This window comes from Oryctolagus cuniculus, chromosome 1 (genome assembly GCF_964237555.1).
Source record: "Oryctolagus cuniculus chromosome 1, mOryCun1.1, whole genome shotgun sequence".
Lineage (NCBI taxonomy): Eukaryota > Metazoa > Chordata > Mammalia > Lagomorpha > Leporidae > Oryctolagus > Oryctolagus cuniculus.
Window position 1 is genome coordinate 62,619,804 of NC_091432.1, and position 20,085 is coordinate 62,639,888.

At 43.2% G+C, this 20,085-nt stretch overlaps 1 protein-coding gene across 1 annotated transcript; it reads right to left on the reverse strand.

Moving 5' to 3' along the window:
• Positions 1–900: 900 nt before the first annotated feature.
• Positions 901–1,854, reverse strand: LOC100346598 (olfactory receptor 51H1-like). The gene has a single exon (XM_002708733.3). The coding sequence runs from the start codon at positions 1,852–1,854 to the stop codon at positions 901–903; it is 954 nt and encodes a 317-aa protein (XP_002708779.1).
• Between the last annotated feature and the right edge of the window lie 18,231 nt (positions 1,855–20,085).

The window sequence follows — 20,085 nt, forward strand, 5'->3', positions numbered from 1 at the left end:
CTAAACTTTCTATCTCAGGACACACATGGAGAGAACCGAGAAGAAATTACCACTCAAAAAAAGTGCAAACAAATGCAAGATAAGTTCAGCATGTAAAGTGTATGAGTTTCCAACACATGCTTCCCTTTTATATTTCTTGCTATATTAAGTGGTTAGTAATAATTTCACCAGAAAGCCAATATTAAGGCAAAGGTAGCTTACTGTAATTCTTTTTTAGGCTTAGAAATTAAATGAAATCCAGTATGGAAAAGGAGATGGGGGCATGCACAAATACACATATTCATCTGCTCACTTCATGTTGTTAAGTTCCCTGGACGGCCGGCACCACGGCTCAATAGGCTAATCTTTCTTCCGCCTGCGGTGCCAGCACCCTGAGTTCTAGTCCCATTCGGGGCGCCGGATTCTGTCCCGGTTGCTCCTCTTCCAGTCCAGCTCTCTGCTGTGGCCCGGGAAGGCAGTGGAGGATGGCCCAAGCGCTTGGGCCCTGCACCCGCGTGGGAGACCAGGAGAAGCACCTGGCTTCGGATCAGCACAGTGCGCCGGCCGCAGCAGCCATTGGAGGGTGAACCAACAGAAAAAGGAAGACCTTTCTCTCTGTCTCTCTCTCTCTCTCACTGTCCACTCTGCTGTCAAAAAAAATTCCCTGGGTAAGGAGATGCCACAGTGTGAGTCTGAATAGTTTAGTTTTAACAAGAAAGAGCGATGAGAGGATTATAAAGGTGATACTTTAGTGTTTAGAGACAGATGATTGGAAACATTAATTATAGAGGCTGATGAAGGCTCAACAGTAAGAGCTGAATTAATCAGAAACCTGAACAATTAATGCTTCGTTAGTTCCCCTTTACTCCAAGATGAAGGCTGACCCACTGGGACCATGCACGACCAGGTCTTTCCGCTGTCCTAGGAAACATCAACCCTTTTCTGCTGGAAGCGCCTTAGGAGGCCCTGGCGGATCTGTTTAGACTTAACACAGTACACAATGGGGTTCATGAAGGGCGGGACCAAGAAGTGCAAGTTAGCCATGAACACTGCCAGCGCAGGGTAGCTGTGCTTCTCGACTCGGTGCAACACCGACAGCCCCAGTTTGGGCAAATAAAATATAAGGACAATGCAGAGATGCGAGACACATGTGTTGAGTGTCTTGAGCCGTTCCCCAGGTGATGCAATACCCAGCACAGTCTGCAGGATCAGGGCATAAGAGACCACGATGAGTGAAGAGTCAAGGCACAGTGAGAAGAGGATGGAGACCAGGCCAACCAGGCTGTTGATCTGGGTGTCTGAGCAGGCCAGTCCCACAAGGTCACAGTGCAGGCAGTAGCAGTGAGAGAGCACACTGATGTGAGGAAAGAACAGGCGCCGCAAGAGGATGGGCCCTGGGAGGTTGAGCAGGACAGCCCTTACCAGAATAGCAGCCCCCATTTTGGCCATGGCTGAGTGGGTAAGGACTGTGGCATAGTGTAGAGGGTCCCGGATGGCAATGAAGCGATCAAAGGCCATAGCCAGCAGCACACCGGATTCCACATAGGTGAAGGCATGGATGAAAAACATCTGTGCTGCACAGAGATCAAAGGGCAGCTCACGAGCTCCCAGCCAGAAGAGCCGCACCATGGTGGGGAAGGTTGAGGCACAGAGACCCAGATCGGAGGCTGCCAGCATAGACAGGAAGATGTACATGGGTTCGTGTAAGGCGGGATCTGTCCGGATCAGGAAGAGGATGATGCTGTTACCCAGGATGGAAACAACACAGATGAGGTTGGTGGGGATGGAGACCCAATGTTGAGAGGCTTCCAGGCCTGGAAAGCCAGTGAGGAGGAAGGTGGAGTGCCCAGAAGTGGTGGAATTGCAGGAGAACATAGTGATTCCAGGAGGGAGTTTTCCAGCCTAAGAGAAAGAGAGATTCATTCCCTTATCACCTATAAAGTCCCTACTAAGTATGGTCAGTAAGGAAGAGTCCGTAACTCTTAGACCATGAAAGAAGTCCCATTCCCTTTAGGAACTCCATCCCCCTCCATTTCCCAGAAAGTTTTCCTTTGAATAAAAGGGTATTGGACCAATTTTCTAGGTTGATATATGCTTTACTCACACAGCAACCATCTTCCCTTTGGCCTAAACAACCTCTTTTCGCTTAAGCTAAACCTAAAAGCCATTGCCTCCAGAGTGTTATCTCAGTCTACATGATGAAAGAAAGAGCATAATTTTTCATCAACAGTGAGGTGATAATAGGAACAAGCAGTTTAGACTGCATTTCCCTTCCTCTTAGAAGCAGGTTTTCCTCAATCTCATACATCAAAAAATGCTGTATTTCCAGTGTCATTGTCTTAGAGGCTGGTTGCTTAGTCCTCTGGTGCTGCTAATAGAACCAGCATTTCCTATATTTTTTTCTGGAAATGCCGTTGGGACCCACAACATGGGTTCTCCTGGCTTACTCTTCAAAAGGCCCATGACAGCCAGGTCTGGGCCAAGGTGAAACCAGGTGCCAGGAACTCTATCCAGGTCTCCCACATGGATGGCAGAAACTAAAGTACTCGAGCCATCATTAACTACTTCCCAAGTGCATTAACAAGGAGCTAGACGAGAAACAGAGTACCTAGGGCTCAAGCCGGCCCTATGATATGAGATGTAGATGGTCAAAGTGGCAAATTAACACACCTACCATCCAAACTGCCTCTCAAGTTGATTTTTGTTTTTTAAAGATTCACTTATTTGAAAGTCAAAGTTACAGTAAGAGAGGAAGAGAAAGAGGAGAGAGAGCTTCTATCTGCAGATTCACTCCCCAAATGGCCACAATAATCAGGTCTGGGCCAGGACAAAGCCAGGAGCTTCACTCCCATGTGGGTTCAGGGGCCAAGCATGAAAAATTATGCTCTGTTCAAGTTGATTTTTTTTTTGAAACAAAGACTTCTATTCTTAATCCAGTGGCTACCAGCCAGTCCCCTTCCCCAGGGCCTGGCTCCCTGTGTTAGCCCATCTTGCAACCATGTACCTAAACTCTTAAGATGTCTTTCTATTCAACTTACTCATCTTAATGTGATAATTGAAATATAGCATAGACATAGAAAATATTCATAAGTGTAAAACTTGAATTTCCAGAGTATTACAAACACTCAAATCAATAAACAGGATATCAGCCCTCAAAAATCCCCTGTGACTATTCCTATTACTCTTCTCTCAATGGTAACCACTCTCCTGACTTCTAATACCATTTTTTTGTTTGTTTTCTTCTTGCTATATTCCTTGCTTTCTGATATTTCTTCAGGGTCCTAAGCTTTCTTAAATAATGGTATCATAAAATAACATACCTGTCTTTTTTAATTTTTTTTATTTAATAAATATAAATTTCCAAAGTACAGCTTTTGGATTACAGTGGCTTTTCCCCCATAACCTCCCTCCCACCCACAACCATCCCATCTTCTGCTCCCTCTCCCATCCCATTCACATCAAGATTCATTTTCTATTATCTTTATATACAGAAGATCAATTTACTACATATAAAGTAAAGATTAACAGTTTTCACCCACACAGAAACACAAAGTATAAAGTACTGTGTTGAGTACTATTTATAGCATTAATTCACATAGTACAACACATTAAGGACGGAAATCCTACATGGAAAGTAAGTGCACAGTGACTCCTGTTGTTGATTTAACAATTGACACTCCTGATAATGGCGTCAGTAATTACCCGAGGCTCTTGTCATGAGTTGCCAAGGCTATGGAAGCCTTTTGAGTTCGCCGACTTCGGTCTTATTCCGACAAGGTCGTAGTCAAAGTGGAAGTTCTCTCTTCCCTTCAGAGAAAGGTACCTCCTTCTTTGGCCATTCTTTCCACTGGGATCTCACTCACAGAGATCTTTCATTTAGTTTTTGTTTTGTTTTGTTTTGTTTTGTTTTGTTTTTGCCAGAGTGTCTTGGCTTTCCATGACTGAAATACTCTCTTGGGCTTTTTAGCCGGATCCAAATGCCGTAAGGGCTGATTCTGAGGCCAGAGTGCTGTTTAGGACATCTGTCATTCTTTGAGTCTGCTGTCATACCTGTCTTTTTACATAAGAATTTCACACATACTACTTAATGCCTGTCCCTGTGAGACTTTTTTTTTTCCTTTTCTTATGAGAAAATTAAGGTTTAAGGAGGCTACGTACCTTTACCAAGGTCTTATGAGTAGGCAGTAGAGCCAGGATTTAAATCCACGATGGCCTAAAGACAAAGGCTATCCATTTACTTCATGTAAGGACAGAGTAATTCTGATCCTTAGCACCTCATGGTTATCAGATCCTATGCCCACAAGATACTTAAATGCCAGTTGTTCTACCATTTACTTTTAAAGCAGATGTAGGGATTTAAGATGGGAGCCAGACTACCCAGTAAGAGAAACAGTCTTCAGACCAATCCAGCCAGGCTTCTCTGCTTCCCTTCATTCACAGTGTTTCCAATTTCCCACATGGATTGTGCTTCATCCCCTGGATACAATCCTAAAGTCACCTTCCAGCTCCCAACTATACCCAAGACCCAAAATGCAGCAGGGTCTGGTATGTGAGGCTGTACCTTCTAGGCCAACGCTGTGGGGAGGCAATGTCCTTACCATGTAAGAAGGGACACTAATACTTCAGAGTGGTGTGAACATGGAAAGACTATACACTGTTTAGCATATAGCAGGAATTCATTAAAATGTGGTAACCAGACACCACCCTAGGACTTCACAACCATTAACTTATGAAGTCTGCCTCCTCTTAACGCCTCGGAGTGGCATCATCCCCTTTCCACAGTTGAGAATCATCTGAGAGGAGAGGAAACCTATCTGTGACCAACTCAGAGTTAGTAGAAGAGACTGGCTTCAAGCACCCTTCTGTTCCTCAGCAGTTTCATCCCTAAAATCTCTGAAAAATATTTCTCTAAAGATCATAAAAGTAAGGTACACAAGACACTCAAAACCATGCCTACTGTGTAATCACAAAAATAATGGCTACTAGGAGTATTGATTGCTTTGCAGTTTGGATACAATGATCATTCCCATTTTGTATATGGGAAACCTGAGGTGCCAAGTGGTTGGATAACTTGCCTAAGGTCATGAAGTTACAAGGTGAATGAGCCAGAGTACAAACTCAGGCAGCCTAATTCCAGAGCCCATATTCTTTCGCACTATGTTATGCTGCCTTCTGTTATCTACAATGAATATTAATGCTGAAAATATCCATCCCCAAAGAAGATGAAATACAAGTGCATATTCATGGGATCTCCTCACACACTCCTGCCTTTTCCCTGACCACTGGCCTGCATCAGTCCTTGAGGGTTCCCAAAGAAAGCCCTAAGAGCATAAGGAGCCTGTGTCTTTACTTCACTATCCCTGTTTTGCACACCATTTGGGTTTTATTCTAGGCATATAAGAATTTTCTCCTCAGTCATGTTCTAAGAGATCAAAGGAGACACTTGACAAAACCATGTAGGAAAAGAGCTATAAAGATGGAGGTAGAAAGATGGAGAGAAAATGATGATGAATGAACAGAATTAATGCAGGGACAATCCCTCTAAAAAAAAAAAAAAAAAAGTGGGGAACAAAGTACATTCTCTGCCCTTACACTGTCGTACTCATCCAGGTTCCAGAAGACCATGAATAATGCATAATCAGGGAAGTCTCCCCAAAAGCAAAGCTTTGAGTCACTGTAGGAAATGACCCAGCTTAGAGCAGTTTGGAGACCCTTCTCCCACAAGAAAGTCTCTAGAGCAACTAAGCATCAGTCTCCAGCGCTCCAGGGAGTATGTGGTGTTAAGCCTCTGGCTTTGCCAGCTGTGTCCTGGAGGTAAGAGGAAAGTTAGAGAAAAATGGGGCCTAGCCTGGTAAAGACTGTCAGGAGTTAGGAACCTAAACTTTCTCCAAGCCCACAGTAATGATGTGCTTTCACCAAAAGTATACCTACCACTGTTCTTTTTCAGAAACAAGCTTAATTTAAGCCTGCCCAAGTCAAGCACCTGTAGCTTAAAAGACAATCTGCAAGGTTTCCAGCCCCCAAAAACAACTCGGACTCCTTTATTTCTGCTTCCTAGCTATCTGAAGCTTTATGCTATAGGTGGGAACGGAGGATGTGAAGGGAGGTGCCTACATCCAAACCTGCTTCCTCCCCACACCACATACAAATTGAGGCTCAGAGACTCGTATGATGCTGCTAAGTACTAACACAGGACTTATACAACGAAAGCTACCATGAAGCTGAAGTGAGATCTGATCAAAGGAATAAAATTGGAGTTTCCCAAAGAGTGTTTTATTTTATACATTTAGAATCCAAATGGCAAATAAGACATGTATTTAAAAATTGTTAAGTTTTAAAAATTCTATGCAATATCTAATGTCTAAATATTTTTAAATCATAGATCATATTCACATCTAACCATACAAGTGTTATCTCATATTGAAAGTTGGCAGGAAAGAGTCTTGGTTAGATTGATTAGGGTTAATTTGGTGAAGCCAGAGTCTGAAATGGATCAGAAATAGTCATTGGAAATAGAAGAGGGAGAAGGACGAGGGGTGGGAGAGTTGGGGGGGGGTGGTGGCAGGTACTGTGGGAAGAATTGCCGTGTTCCTAAAGATGTAATTATGAAATGTATGAAGTTTGTATTCCTTAAATAAAAGACTTCTGGGAAAAAATAAGGATTTAACATAAATTGAAAAAATATAAACTCAGAAGCTTTTAAATGCAGAATCAACTCTGATACAGAAGACTTCATATGTAAATCATTAGCTCTTGTGAACATTTTGGGACCCAGCCTTCTGTGTTCTTCCTCTGTGACTAATAGATAAGTCTGCTAAGGAGGTCTGAACTGTTCGCAAATGTGTTTTCTCTACCTTCCTTGAATGTCTTTAAGTACATGAGTGATGTACTTTCCATTAAAGACATGCATCTTACTAACATTTCAATTGGCATACTATGAGGATACTTCATTGAAAAAATGGAATTTGAAGATCTGCTTATTCTGTGCAAAAATTTCAGAAACCCATTCATAGTTTTTTTCATAATAGGCATTGTTCATGAACATTTTGAAGATCACTTTTGTACATGAATTTCATGTACCAGAACAAACATTTAACTGCATTTTCCACAAACTTTGCTGTACACTCATTCATATATTTTACTCTAGTTGGGCAGCACAGGGATAGAAACTCATGCTGGGGCCAGCGCTGTGGGGTAGTGGGTAATGCCACCATCTGCAGTGCAGGCATCCCATATGGGCACCGGCTCGAGTCCTGGCTGCTCCACTTCCAATCCAGCTCTCTATTATGGCCTGGGAAAGCAGTAGAAGATGGCCCAAGCCCTTGGGCCCCTGCACCCATGTGGGAGACCCAGAAGAAGCTCCTGGCTTTGGATCGGTGCAGCTCCAGCAGTTGCGGCCAACTAGGGAGTCAACCAGCAGATGGAAGACTTCTCTTTCTCTCTGCCTCTCCTCTCTGTAACTCTGACTTTCAAGTAAAAAAAAAAATCTTTAAAAAAAAAAAGAAACTTATGCTCTAGATCTAGACTCTGGGTTTGAATCCTGGCATTACTACCTATCAACTGTAAGACCACATGCAAACGTAACCCTCTGTGTCTCAAATGTTCTCACCAATAAAAGGGAAATGACAGCACTTCTGTCACTTAATTGTGACATTAAATGAGTTCATCAGGAAATCATAAGCCCTTAAGTGGTAACTATGATCACTTTTTACATAGCTGACAGTTTCTCTGCTTGAGTTAGGTTAGGGTGATAGGGAGACCCACTCCTCTCTTCCCTTACTCATGCTAGCCAGCATGTGCAGCTAAGGGGAAGTTCAATCAGATGGACCCCAGACAGGGATGCAGAGCCTACATTCTAGGCCTGTCTCTGCCCTACAAGAGATTACAGGGCAACTGTCAGATCCAGCCTGTGTTAAGAGCAGCCACTGCAGATGAGCCTGCAGAACCATCTACAGATATCTTCTAGACTTGACCAGCTGGCTGAAGATTGAAGAGGAGGAACAGTGTTTCCTTTCATCCTGAACTTCCTTGTCCCAAACCCTAAGTTGAGCTCAAACAGGACTGATACGATAGTAGCCCACAGATGCCCAGTGAGGCCCATTATAAAGGGGAAGACCAGCAAAAGTAACTCCCTCTCTCAGGTAATGGAAAGACCTGGAGAAAAATTGCCTTCCTCAGACAGACTCATTTCTGTGCTTCCTAGAGGAAGAAGGGCTGAGGAGGCTGCCAGTACAAGGTCTGAGTTCAGTCTCTTCATCCCAGACCCCAGTTTTGACGCCCTTGTCCTTGCACTCACCACAGCTCCAGAGCTTGTATTTCCTCTCATTTGTTCTTCTGTGTGTGGAAGGCATTTCTTGCTGGGTCTGCAAAGGCCATTACTTTATAATCTTCTGGTGGAGGTATGGAAATAACAGGTCTGCTGGGATACACATTACAAGTCCAGGAGATTTTCATAAGAGAACTTCCTGAACCCCCTGAGTTCTGGCTCAGGCAGCTCTGGGACTTGGGAGGAATCATCAGGCAGAACATCCTGATGATTCAGCACCTGATGATTTTCTTAGCGGACACAAGAAGTTGGACTAAGATTCCTTATACTAAAGCACCTGCCATCCCCGAAGAGCCAGCCCTTTGAATTGCTTGGTGAGACAGATGGAGGCAAGAGGATGGTTACAGACTGGGACACACTCTATCCTGGGGAAACATAGGACATGAGAAATTGACACTTCTAGAACAAATGAACCATAGGTTCTATGGAAAACATGTTAGAGATGACAGGTTGTCTCTATCTAACATTGTACCTAGGGAATGAGAGTAGGTGAAAACAAAGCCATGCTGATGCAGCAGTCTGTCTCCTGGTAATACCTTTGGATATCATCCATCAAGTATGATGCAGTGGAGAAGCCCTGATCTATTCCTAGTTAGGCCACTTATCAACTACAGGATAATGAGCACATGCTTTACTTCCTTGAACCTCGTATGTCTTATTTGTAAACTGGGGACAATGACTACTTTGTGGGATTGTTGGTAGAATATGAGAGTACTTCAAATAGTTCATAGAAAATGGAATTAAAAGATTTTTTACAAAAAAATTCATGCATTTTCCATGAAGTTTTTGAAGACCCTTCATGCAGATTTAAAATGTTCTATGCCAAAATATTTTAATTCTGATTTCCATGAACTTTGTGAAATTGCCTCATATATAAAGGCTCCCAGAAAAGGGTGGCATGCCTTACATTACTCCCTCTATTTCCTTTGCAATAGGAGGTTGAGAACCAGTTCTATAAAAAATTTGAAAGGCAGCATTATTAGGTGAGAGGGATGGGTGGAAGAAGACCTCTCTCCTGTGGTTCACTCTCCAAATGGGCACACCAGCCAGGGCTGGGCCAGGCTGAAACCAGGAGCCTCATTCTAGGTCTCCCACATGAGTACAGGGGCCCATACTCTTCAGCCATCTTCTGATTTCCTAGGCCATTAGCAGGGAATGGGATTGGAAGTGTAGCAGCTAAGACACAAACCAGTGCCCATATGGGATGCTGGCATTGCAAGCAGTGGCTTTGGCTTTACCCACCACACCATGGCGATGGCCCTGAGAACCAATTTTGGTAACTTCTCAGAATTCCTCTATATCCAGTGTGTCATTGTAATCTTTCCCCACCACTCATAGCCAGAGGTATTTAACCAACTTTACCTGAAATAATTTTAAATCTGCAGAAAAATTGCAAAAATAGTTGGTTTCTATATGGTTTCAACCAGTTTCCTTTATGTTAACATATTCCATAAGCAAGGTACATTTGTCAAAATTAAAGGATTAATAATGGTACAATACAACTAACTGAATTCTACTCTTTATTTTGATTTTATCAGCTTTTCTACATGTCTGTATTATGTTTTAACAGCCAACCCAGGAAACCACACTGCTTTTAATTGCCATGCCCCCTTATTCTCCTCTGCTATGTGACAGTTCTCAGTCTTACTTTTCACATTCTTAGAAGTCTTTAAGAGTTAGAAACATGCCAGGGGATTCCAATTCAATCCCATCAAGATGGCATGTACCAATGCCATCTCACTAGTCAAAGTGATCAGTTTCAGTTCACAATTGATCATAATGATAGGATTAAGAACCAAAGGGATCACAGAAACAAGACTAGTGTCTACTAATACTAACTGATAGAATTAAAAAGGAGAGAACGATCCCACATGGGAAGTGGGATACACAGCAGACTCATAGGATGGCAGATGTCCTAAACAGCACTCTGGCCTCAGAATCAGCCCTTAAGGCATTAGGATCTGGCTGAAGAGCCCAGGAGAGTATTTCAGGCATGGAAAGCCAAGACTCTGGCCAAAAAAAAACTGACCTAAATGAAAGATCTCTGAGTGAGATCCCAGTGGAAAGAACGGCCATCAAAGAAGGAGGTACCTTTCTCTGAAGGGAGGAGAGAACTTCCACTTTGACTACGACGTTGTCTAAATAAGATCAGAGTTGGCAAACTCAAAAGGCTTCCATAGCCTTGGCAACTCATGACAAGAGCCTTGGGTGATTACTGACGCCATTATCAGGAGTGTCAATTGTTAAATCAACAACAGCAGTCACTGTGCACTTACTTTCCATGTAGGATTTCTGTCCTTAATGTGTTGTACTATGTGAATTAATGCTGTAACTAGTATTCAAACAGTACTTTACACTTGTATTTCTGTGTGGGTGCAAACTGTTAATCTTTACTTTATATGTAGTAAATTGATCTTCTGTATATAAAGATAATAGAAAATGAATCTTGATGTGAATGGAATGGGAGAGGGAGCAGGAGATGGGAGGGTTGCTGGTGGGAGGGAAGTTATGGGAGTGAAAAAGCCACTGTAATCCAAAAGCTGTACTTTGGAAATTTATATTTATTAAATAAAAGTTAAAATAAAAAAATTAATAAGTCTTGAAGAGTAAAGAAATGACCAGATGTTCCGTAGAAAAGTCAGCTTTTAGGCCGGCACCGCGGCTCACTAGGCTAATCCTGCACCCTTGCGGCGCCGGCACACCAGGTGCTAGTCCCGGTCGGGGCGCCGGATTCTGTCCCGGTTGCCCCTCTTCCAGGCCAGCTCTCTGCTGTGGCCCGGGAGTGCAGTGGAGGATGGCCCAAGTCCTTGGGCCCTGCACCCCATGGGAGACCAGGAGAAGTACCTGGCTCCTGCCATCGGATCAGCGCGGTGCGCCGGCGGCGGCGGCCATTGGAGGGTGAACCAACAGCAAAGGAAGACCTTTCTCTCTGTCTCTCTCTCTCACTGTCCACTCTGCCTGTCAAAAATAAAAAAAAAATAAAAAATAAAAAAGTCAGCTTTTAATTCACTTCAGCTGTCCCATCCTCATCTCTGCTGGAAAGAGAGGAGGGCAACCCAGAAGTGAGACCATGCTACAGATTTCCTGACTTCTCTTTGTTCCAATGTAGGTCTTGGGGTTTCCTGGAGACCAGAGAATGGCATTTGGTCTGCTTAAGGCCATTAGCAGTTCCTCAGATTATCCAGTATTTCTTCCAACCTGGAAACCAATCTCTGTCTTCCATGGGCTGGACCCCATTATAGGCCTTCCCCCACATGTTACACATCACATTTTCATTCATTAAAATTTCATTTAGAAATGTTGCAGGTTCGGGGCCAGCACTGTGGCTCATTTGGTTAATCCTCTGCGGCGCTGGCATAAGGTTCTAGTCCCGGTTGCTCCTCTTCCAGTCCAGCTCTCTGCTGTGGCCCAGGAAGGCAGTGGAGGATGGCCCAAGTGCTTGGGCGCCTGCACCCGCATGGGAGACCAGGAGGAAGCACCTGGCTCCTGGCTTCAGATTGACTCCAGCTTCCTGCTAGTGCAAACCCTGGGAGGTGGCAGTGATGGCTCCAGTGTTGGGTTCCTTACTGTCCATGTGAGAGACCTGGATTGAGTTCCTGGCTCCTGGCTCTGCCCACCCCTCTCCCTCCTTGCCATTGTGGTTGTTTGTGGGGTGAACCAGCTGATAAGAGCATTTTCTCTGTCTCCCCTTCTCTCCCTTTTTTATACAATCACACATGTATACACATATTAATTTTTTAGCCATATGCATGTTATTTATTAGACTTGCAAGCAAAAAATAAATATAAATTTCCAAAGTACAGCTTTTGGATTACAGTGGCTTTTTTCTCCTCCATAACACATATTTTTTTTATTTTTTTTTTGCATCATTTTTTTAACTTTTATTTAATGAATATAAATTTCCAAAGTACAGCTTATGGATTACAATGGCTTCCCCCCCATAACGTCCCTCCCACCCGCAACCCTCCCCTTTCCCACTCCCTCTCCCCTTCCATTCACATCAAGATTCATTTTCAATTCTCTTTATATACAGAAGATCAGTTTAGCATACATTAAGATTTCAACAGTTTGCACCCACACTGAAACATAAAGTGAAAAATACTGTTTGAGTACTAGTTATAGCATCAAATCTCAATGTACAGCACACTAAGGACAAAGATCCTACATGAGGAGTAAGTGCACAGTGACTCCTGTTGTTGACTTAACAAATTGACACTCTTGTTCATGGCATCAGTAATCACCCCAGGCTCTTGCCATGAGCTGCCAAGGCTATGGAAGCCCCCTGAGTTCACTGACTCTGATAATTTTTAGACAAGGCCATGGTCAAAGTGGAAGTTCTTTCCTCCCTTCAGAGAAAGGTACCTCCTTTGATGACCCATTCTTTCCACTGGGATCTCACTCGTGGAGATCTTTCATTTAGGTGGTTTTTTTTCCCCAGAGTGTCTTGGCTTTCCATGCCTGAAATACTCTCATGGGCATTTCAGCTGGATCCGCACGCCTTAAGGGCTGATTCTGAGGCCAGAGTGCTGCTTAGGACATCTGCCATTCTATGGGTCTGCTGTGTATCTCACTTCCCATGTTGGATCATTCTCTCCCTTTTTGATTCTATCAGCTAGTATTTGCAGACACTATTCTTGTTTATGTGATCCCTTTGGTTCTTAGTCCTATCATTATGATCAATTGTGAACAGAAATTGATCACTGGGACTAGTGAGATGGCATTGGTACATGCCACCTTGATGGGATTGAATTGGAATCCCCTGGTATGTTTCTAACTCTACTGTTTGAGGTAAGTCAGCTTGAGCATGTCCCGAATTGCACATCTCTTCCCTCTCTTATTCCCACTCTTATATTTAACAGCAATCACTTTTCAGTTAAGTCTCAGCACTTAAGAAGAATTGTGTATTGATTACAGTATTCAACCAAAAGTATTAAGTAGAACAAAAAAAAATACTAAGAGGGATAACATATTAAGCTGCTCATCAACAGTCAGGGTGAGGGCTGATCAAGTCACCGTTTCTCATAGTGTTCATTTCACTTTAACAGGTTTCCTTTTTGGTGCTCAGTTAGTTGTCACCTATCAAGGAGAACAAGTGGTATTTGTCCCTTTGGGATTGGCTTATTTCACTCAACATAATGTTTTCCAAATTCCTAACAGGGATCACTTTTCAGTTAAAATTTAAACACCTAAGAATAATTGTGTGTTAATCACAGAGTTCAACCAATAGTACTAGAACAAAAAAACTAAAATGGATAAAGTATTACATTGTACATCAACCGTCAGGACAAGAGCTGATCAAGTCACTGTTTCTCATAGTGTCCATTTCACTTCAACAACTTTCCCTTTTGGTGCTCAGTTAGTTGTCGCCAATCAGGGAGAACATATGATATTTGTCCCTTTGGGACTGGCTTATTTCACTCAGCATGATGTTTTCCAAATTCCTCCATCTTGTTGCAAATGACTGGGTTTCGTTGTTTTTGACTGCTGTATAGTATTCTATAGAGTACATGTCCCATAATTTCTTTATCCAGTCTACTGTTGATGGGCATTTGGGTTGGTTCCAGGTCTTAGCTATTGTGAATTGAGCTGCAATAAACATTAATGAGCAGACTGCTTTTTTGTTTGCCAATTTAATTTCCTTTGGGTAAATTCCAAGGAGTGGGATGGCTGGGTTGAATGGTAGGGTTATATTCAGGTTTCTGAGGAATCTCCAGACTGACTTCCATAGTGGCTTCACCAATTTGCATTCCCACCAACAGTGGGTTAGTGTCCCTTTTTCCCCACATCCTCTCCAGCATCTGTTGTTGGTAGATTTCTGAATGTGAGCCATTCTAACTGGGGTGAGGTGGAACCTCATCCCATAACACATATTAATTTTTAAAGAAGACAATTGGGATAAAGGGAAGTAAGGCAAGGAAAAATGCAAAACAATGTGATGTGATACCTTATTACTCTGGATAGGAATTCATGAGTTTCAGGAAGATACAAAAAATCTAGTAGCAAACAGATTTGCTCATTAGGATTGAAAGGGGAAAGTACACCTTGAAATAGTCTTCTGTTTTTAAGGATTTACTTGAAAGGCAAAGTTAGAGACAACTTCCATCTGTTGGCTCACTCACCAAATGGCTGCAATGGCCAGGACAAAGCTGGGTCCATAAGCTTCTTCCAGGTCTCCCATGAGGGTGGCAGGGGCCCAGGCCCTTGGGCCAGCTTCTGCTTTCCAAAGCACATTAGTAGGGAGTAGGTTGGAAGCAGAGCAGCCAGGACAAGAACTTGAACTCATGTGGAATGCTAGTGTCCCAGATGGTGGCTTAACCCACTTATACCACAAAGCAGGTGACTGAAAGAGCCTTTAAAAAGAGAAAGCAGGAATTTTGTGTCTCTGCTGTCTCCCACTCCTCATTGATCAATATTTACCCCATGGTGAGCTAAGTCTGCATTGTTTGTTATTTGGTCCATACTGGCTTTTTAGAAATCTTGATCTCATGCCCTGTAATGTATTGTTTTGACCAAACCCCAAAGTATACATATAAAATGGTGACCCAGTACTACTAAGTGCTAAGAAAAGGGTTCAACAGAATATGATATGGTGCACAAGCTGGTATCCACACAGATCACCCTGAAAGTAGTGAATGAAAATCTTATCAATGGACAGACTTTAACAATTTTTAAAGATTTTATTTATTTGAGAGATAGTGTTACATTGAGAGCGAGAGAGAGAGAGAAAGGACTTCCATCTGCTGGTTCACTCCCCAAAAGGCCGGAACTGGGCCAATCCGAAGCCAGGAGCTACTTCTGGGTCTCCCAAGTGTATGGGCCATCTCTGCTTTCCCAGGCCAGAGCAGAGAGTTGGATTAGAAGAGGAGCAGCCAGGACTAGAACCAATGCCTATATGGGATGCCAATGCCACAGGTGGAGGAATAACCCACTGTGCCACAGCCCTGGCCCCGGCCCCAACAATGTTTTTAATATTAATATTGATCTATTTGAAAGGCAGAACTACAGAGAGAAACAGAGGCAGAGAGGAATCTTCCATCCACTGATTCACTCACCAAATGGCCACAACGGCCACAGTTGGGCCAGGCCAAAGCCAAAAGCCTGGAGTTTCATCTGAGTCTCCCACATGGGTGCAGGGACTCACATACTTGGGCCATCTTCTGCTTCTTTCCCAGCTGCATTAGCAGAGAGCTGGATCAGAAGTGAAGCAGCCAGGACCCTAACTGGTGCCCATATGGAATGCCAGCACTGCAGGCAGAGGCTTAACCAGCTATGCCATAGTGCTGTTTCCCAAGCAAATTTTTGTCCATTTTGCTTGCAAGAAAAATTTAGTTATGCAGATTAGCTCATGTATACAATTAATTCATTTACATATACTGTCAGTTTATGTAGAACTTCTAGGAAAATGTTCAGAGTGTGAAAATATTTGTTTCTACATGAACCTTACCAAAGGGCATCCAATAACAAAGAAGGTGCTCAATGATCAAGTAGACAAGGTGATCCATCCTGTGGTTGTTGACCGCTTCTGTCCCAGCCATTGGTTGCCTGTTCAATGGGTATGCTCTACAAGTGCCCACATCCATAGTAGTAAACAGGTAAGCCTTAGGGGAAATTCAGGTAGTGGGGCTCAGGCAGAGCCTCTGTGTTGCTATGACACTTGGACATAAACAGTCAACTCTGACTCTGATTTTTCACTATTTCTAAGGAGGTCTGCAAAGTATCCTAGTGGCCTATTAGTTACATTGAGCCAAGAACAATGTGTCCTCACAAAATAGGTAATACTCCAGAGACATACTTGTTTTCCCTCTGACATTGCTTCTGCCAGCACCACCCCCCTTTTAAACTTACACTATCAGGGTATTCTAACACTATCACTTGCAACCAAAGAACTGATTTGATAATAAAAGAATTCTGAGAATTGCATTGCCCTATGGCATTCACTCACCTTACAGGTACTCTGTCAGCCAGAGGAGCAGCTGGCCAGTCGAACTGTGCGATGCGTTGCTGGAGGTTCAGGTATGGCAGGGATTTGGAATCTCCACCTGCTGTGGTCTGAATGTTTGTGCACCCCTCCCTACTTCATACATTAAAACCCAATCCCCATGGTGATCGTGTACAGAGGTGGGACCTTGGGATCCATGCCCTTATAAAAGAGATCTGAGGAAGCTCCTCTGCTTATCAAACGTGTAGGATTCACTGAGGAGTCGCCTTTGAAGAAGAAAGTCCTCACCAGATACCAAATCTGCAAACACCTTGATCTGGACTTCCCAACTCCAGAACTGTGAGCACTAAAATTCTGTTGTTTATAAATTACCCAGTCCAGGATATTTCATTACTGCTGCAGGGATGGAATTAGACACCACCCTCTGAGATTGAGTGATTATACCATAAGTTCTGGTATAAATTTCTAATCAGCAAGCGATATATGCTAGCCCTTTTTTCATACCTAGTATAAACATGCTTTTTAGAGAATCGATGGGAAGGTAGAGATGGCTCCTGTTACTATTAAACTCATTTACAGGACATTTTCTTTCCCTTCCCCAACACAGGGTTCAGCCAGTTTCTACTCAACCCTAGAAAGGGAGAACCCTTTCCACTAGGGAAAGGAAACTGACATTTGTAACTATCTCCTGCTCTCTGGCACTTCTTTAGCCACTAAGGAAATAGGCAGAGGATATTTCTACGTTAGCAGGAACTGACTTATCCCTATTACCAAGGAGAACTTGGGTTGTTGGTACCCAACAGGGACAATGAGGACTATTCCTAAAACCCAAAGTATACATTGGAGAGATTCCTCATTCTTATGGTCCAGTGACAATAGCCAGTGTGTTAGGCAGGAACATTACAGACACTGAGCCTTTAGAAGTAAAGATTTGGGTCACTTACCCCGGAAAAGAACTCTGAAATACAAAAGTACTAAGCCGGCGCCGTGGCTCAATAGGTTAATCCTCCACCTTGCGGCGCCGGCACACCGGGTTCTAGTCCCGGTTGGGGCGCCGGATTCTGTCCCGGTTGCCCCTCTTCCAGGCCAGCTCTCTGCTATGGCCAGGGAGTGCAGTGGAGGATGGCCCAGGTGCTTGGGCCCTGCACCCCATGGGAGACCAGGAAAAGCACCTGGCTCCTGGCTCCTGCCAGGATCAGCGCGGTGCGCCGGCTGCAGCGGCGGCCATTGGAGGGTGAACCAGCGGCAAAGGAAGACCTTTCTCTCTCTGTCTCTCTCTCTCACTGTCCACTCTGCCTGTCAAAAAAAAAAAAAAAAAAAAAAGAAATACAAAAGTACTGTCAGTGAAGGCTATAAGTGGCAAATTTGGTCTTACAGTTCCTACCTTGGTAATTTTCTGTAACAGTTATGCATATGTTGTGTTAATGATCTATGTGCACATTATTAGCCATACACTAAAATAACCTTGTAGAGTATGCATTAAAATCTCTGATAAGGAAAATGGATAGGCAAATAGCTGGTAAGTAGCAGTGTCAGCAATGATGGTACACCTGCCTTATTATGAAACCTATGTCTTTACTACCCCTCCTGTCAGTAGCTACTCAATGCCTGCAGGAAACAATACAGGGTTTTTAGCAATCCTTAAGATTTATGTATTTGAAAGGCATAGTGACACTCTGGCCTCAGAATCAGCCCTTAAGGCATTCAGATCTGGCTGAAAAGCCCATGAGAGTATTTCAGGCATGGAAAGCCAAGACACTCTGGGGAAAAAAAATGACCTAAATGAAAGATCTCTGAGTGAGATCCCAGTGGAAAGAACAGGTCATCAAAGGAGGAGGTACTTTTCTCTGAAGGGAGGAGAGAACTTCCACTTTGACTACAATCTTGTCTAAATATGATCAGAGTCAGTGAACTCAAAAGGCTTCCATAGCCTTGGCAACTCATCACAAGAGCTTAGGGTGATTACTGATGCCATAAACAAGAGTGTCAATTTGTTAAGTCAACAACAGCAGTCACTGTGCACTTACTCCCCATGTAGGATCTTTGTCCTTAATGTGCTGTACATTGTGAATTAATGCTATAACTAGTATTCAAACAGTATTTTTCACTTTGCGTTTCTATGTGGGTGCAAACTGTTGAAATCTTTACTTAATATATGCTAAACTGATCTTCTGTATATAAAGAGAATTGAAAATGAATCTTGATGTGAATGGAAGGGGAGAGGGAGCGGGAAAGGGGAGGGTTGCGGGTGGGAGGGAAGTTATGGTGGGGGGGGAGACATTGTAATCCATAAGCTGTACTTTGGAAATTTATATTCATTAAATAAAATTAAAAAATAAAAAAATTAAAGGCATAGTGACAAAGAACTTCTGTCCCCTGTTTCATTGCCCAAATGCCCATGATAGCTAGCCAAAGCGAGGCCAAGAGCCAAGAACTCCATTGGGTCTCCCACATGGGTGATAGAAATCTGACTATTTGGGCTTTCATCCAGTACCACATTAGCAAGAAAGTGGATCAGAAGTGCTGATTAGTAGTGGGACTCGAACCAGGCACTCTGAAGGATGTGAGCATCCAAAGAAGTGACTTAACCCACTATGCTATAATGCCTATCACCCAGAGTTATTTTCTGAGAGTCTAAAAGCTCTGATACAGGTCTCTTCTTGCTTGATTTTTAAAAAAGATTTTGAGAGGTAGAGTTAGAGAGAGGGAGGGAAGGAGGGAAGGACAGACAGAAAGGTCTTCCATCTGCTGGTTCACTCCCAAAATGGCTAGCTGGAACTGTGCAATCTGAAGCCAGGAGCTTCTTCCAGGTCTCCCATGTGGGTGCAGGGGCCCACAGACTTGGGCCATCTTCTTCTGATTTCCCAGACCATAGCAGAGAGCTGGATCAGAAGAAGAGTAGTTGGGGCACGAACCAGTACCCGTATGGGATGCCATCACCTCAGGCAGAGGCTTAGCCTACTACAGCACAGTCCTGGCCCCTCTTCTTGCTTTAGATTTTTTAAACTGTTTCCATTCTGTTTTCTGGGACTGTTTAGTCAAATCTGAGTACAGTGGCACCGTCTGACCATTAAATGTCACTTGATAGCCTTTCACTGAATATAAGTTCTGAAAAACCACTGAAAATTTCAAAGTATGAAGTTTTTTAGGTTTCCTAAGTCCATAATAAATACTAAGGAAAGTTCAACTGATATTTTTATTTTAAGTTATAAGGGACCAAAAATTCTGAGTTAGGATTGGGAACTTTCCTGGCCTTATCACTCTTCCTTTTTTCTCTTTTGCAGTTTCTGACCATGCCCCTATTAGCTGTTCGCAGCTTCTGCTTGAACCAATGCAACAATCTGTTAGCTCTATACTGCCCCTAGAATGAGGGTCTTCCTGCACCTTCCACAAACATGTATCAATGTTTTCAACGTCACCTCAAGCAAGCTGCTTCATCCATTCAGCCTCAGCACCCCTCCCCTCACATAAACCATAATAACCCTTAATCTGCCAAATTATTATGTGACTTACATAATATAACCTAACATAGCAACATTATTCTCAATAGTCAAAAGGTAGGAGGAACCCAAGTATCCAACATCAGACAAATGGATAAATAAAATGTACATACAATGGGATGTTCAGTCTTAAAAAGGAAGGAAATCCTGACATGTGATACAACATGGATGAACCTTGAGGACGTTATATTAATGAAATAAGCCAGCTGTGAAGGTACATATTCTAAAGCTGATTCCACTTATATGAGGCACCTAGAGTAGTCAAATTCATAGAGACAGAAAGCAGATGGTGATTGCCAGGGCCTGAGAGAAAGGAAATAGTAAGTTATTGTCTGGGTACA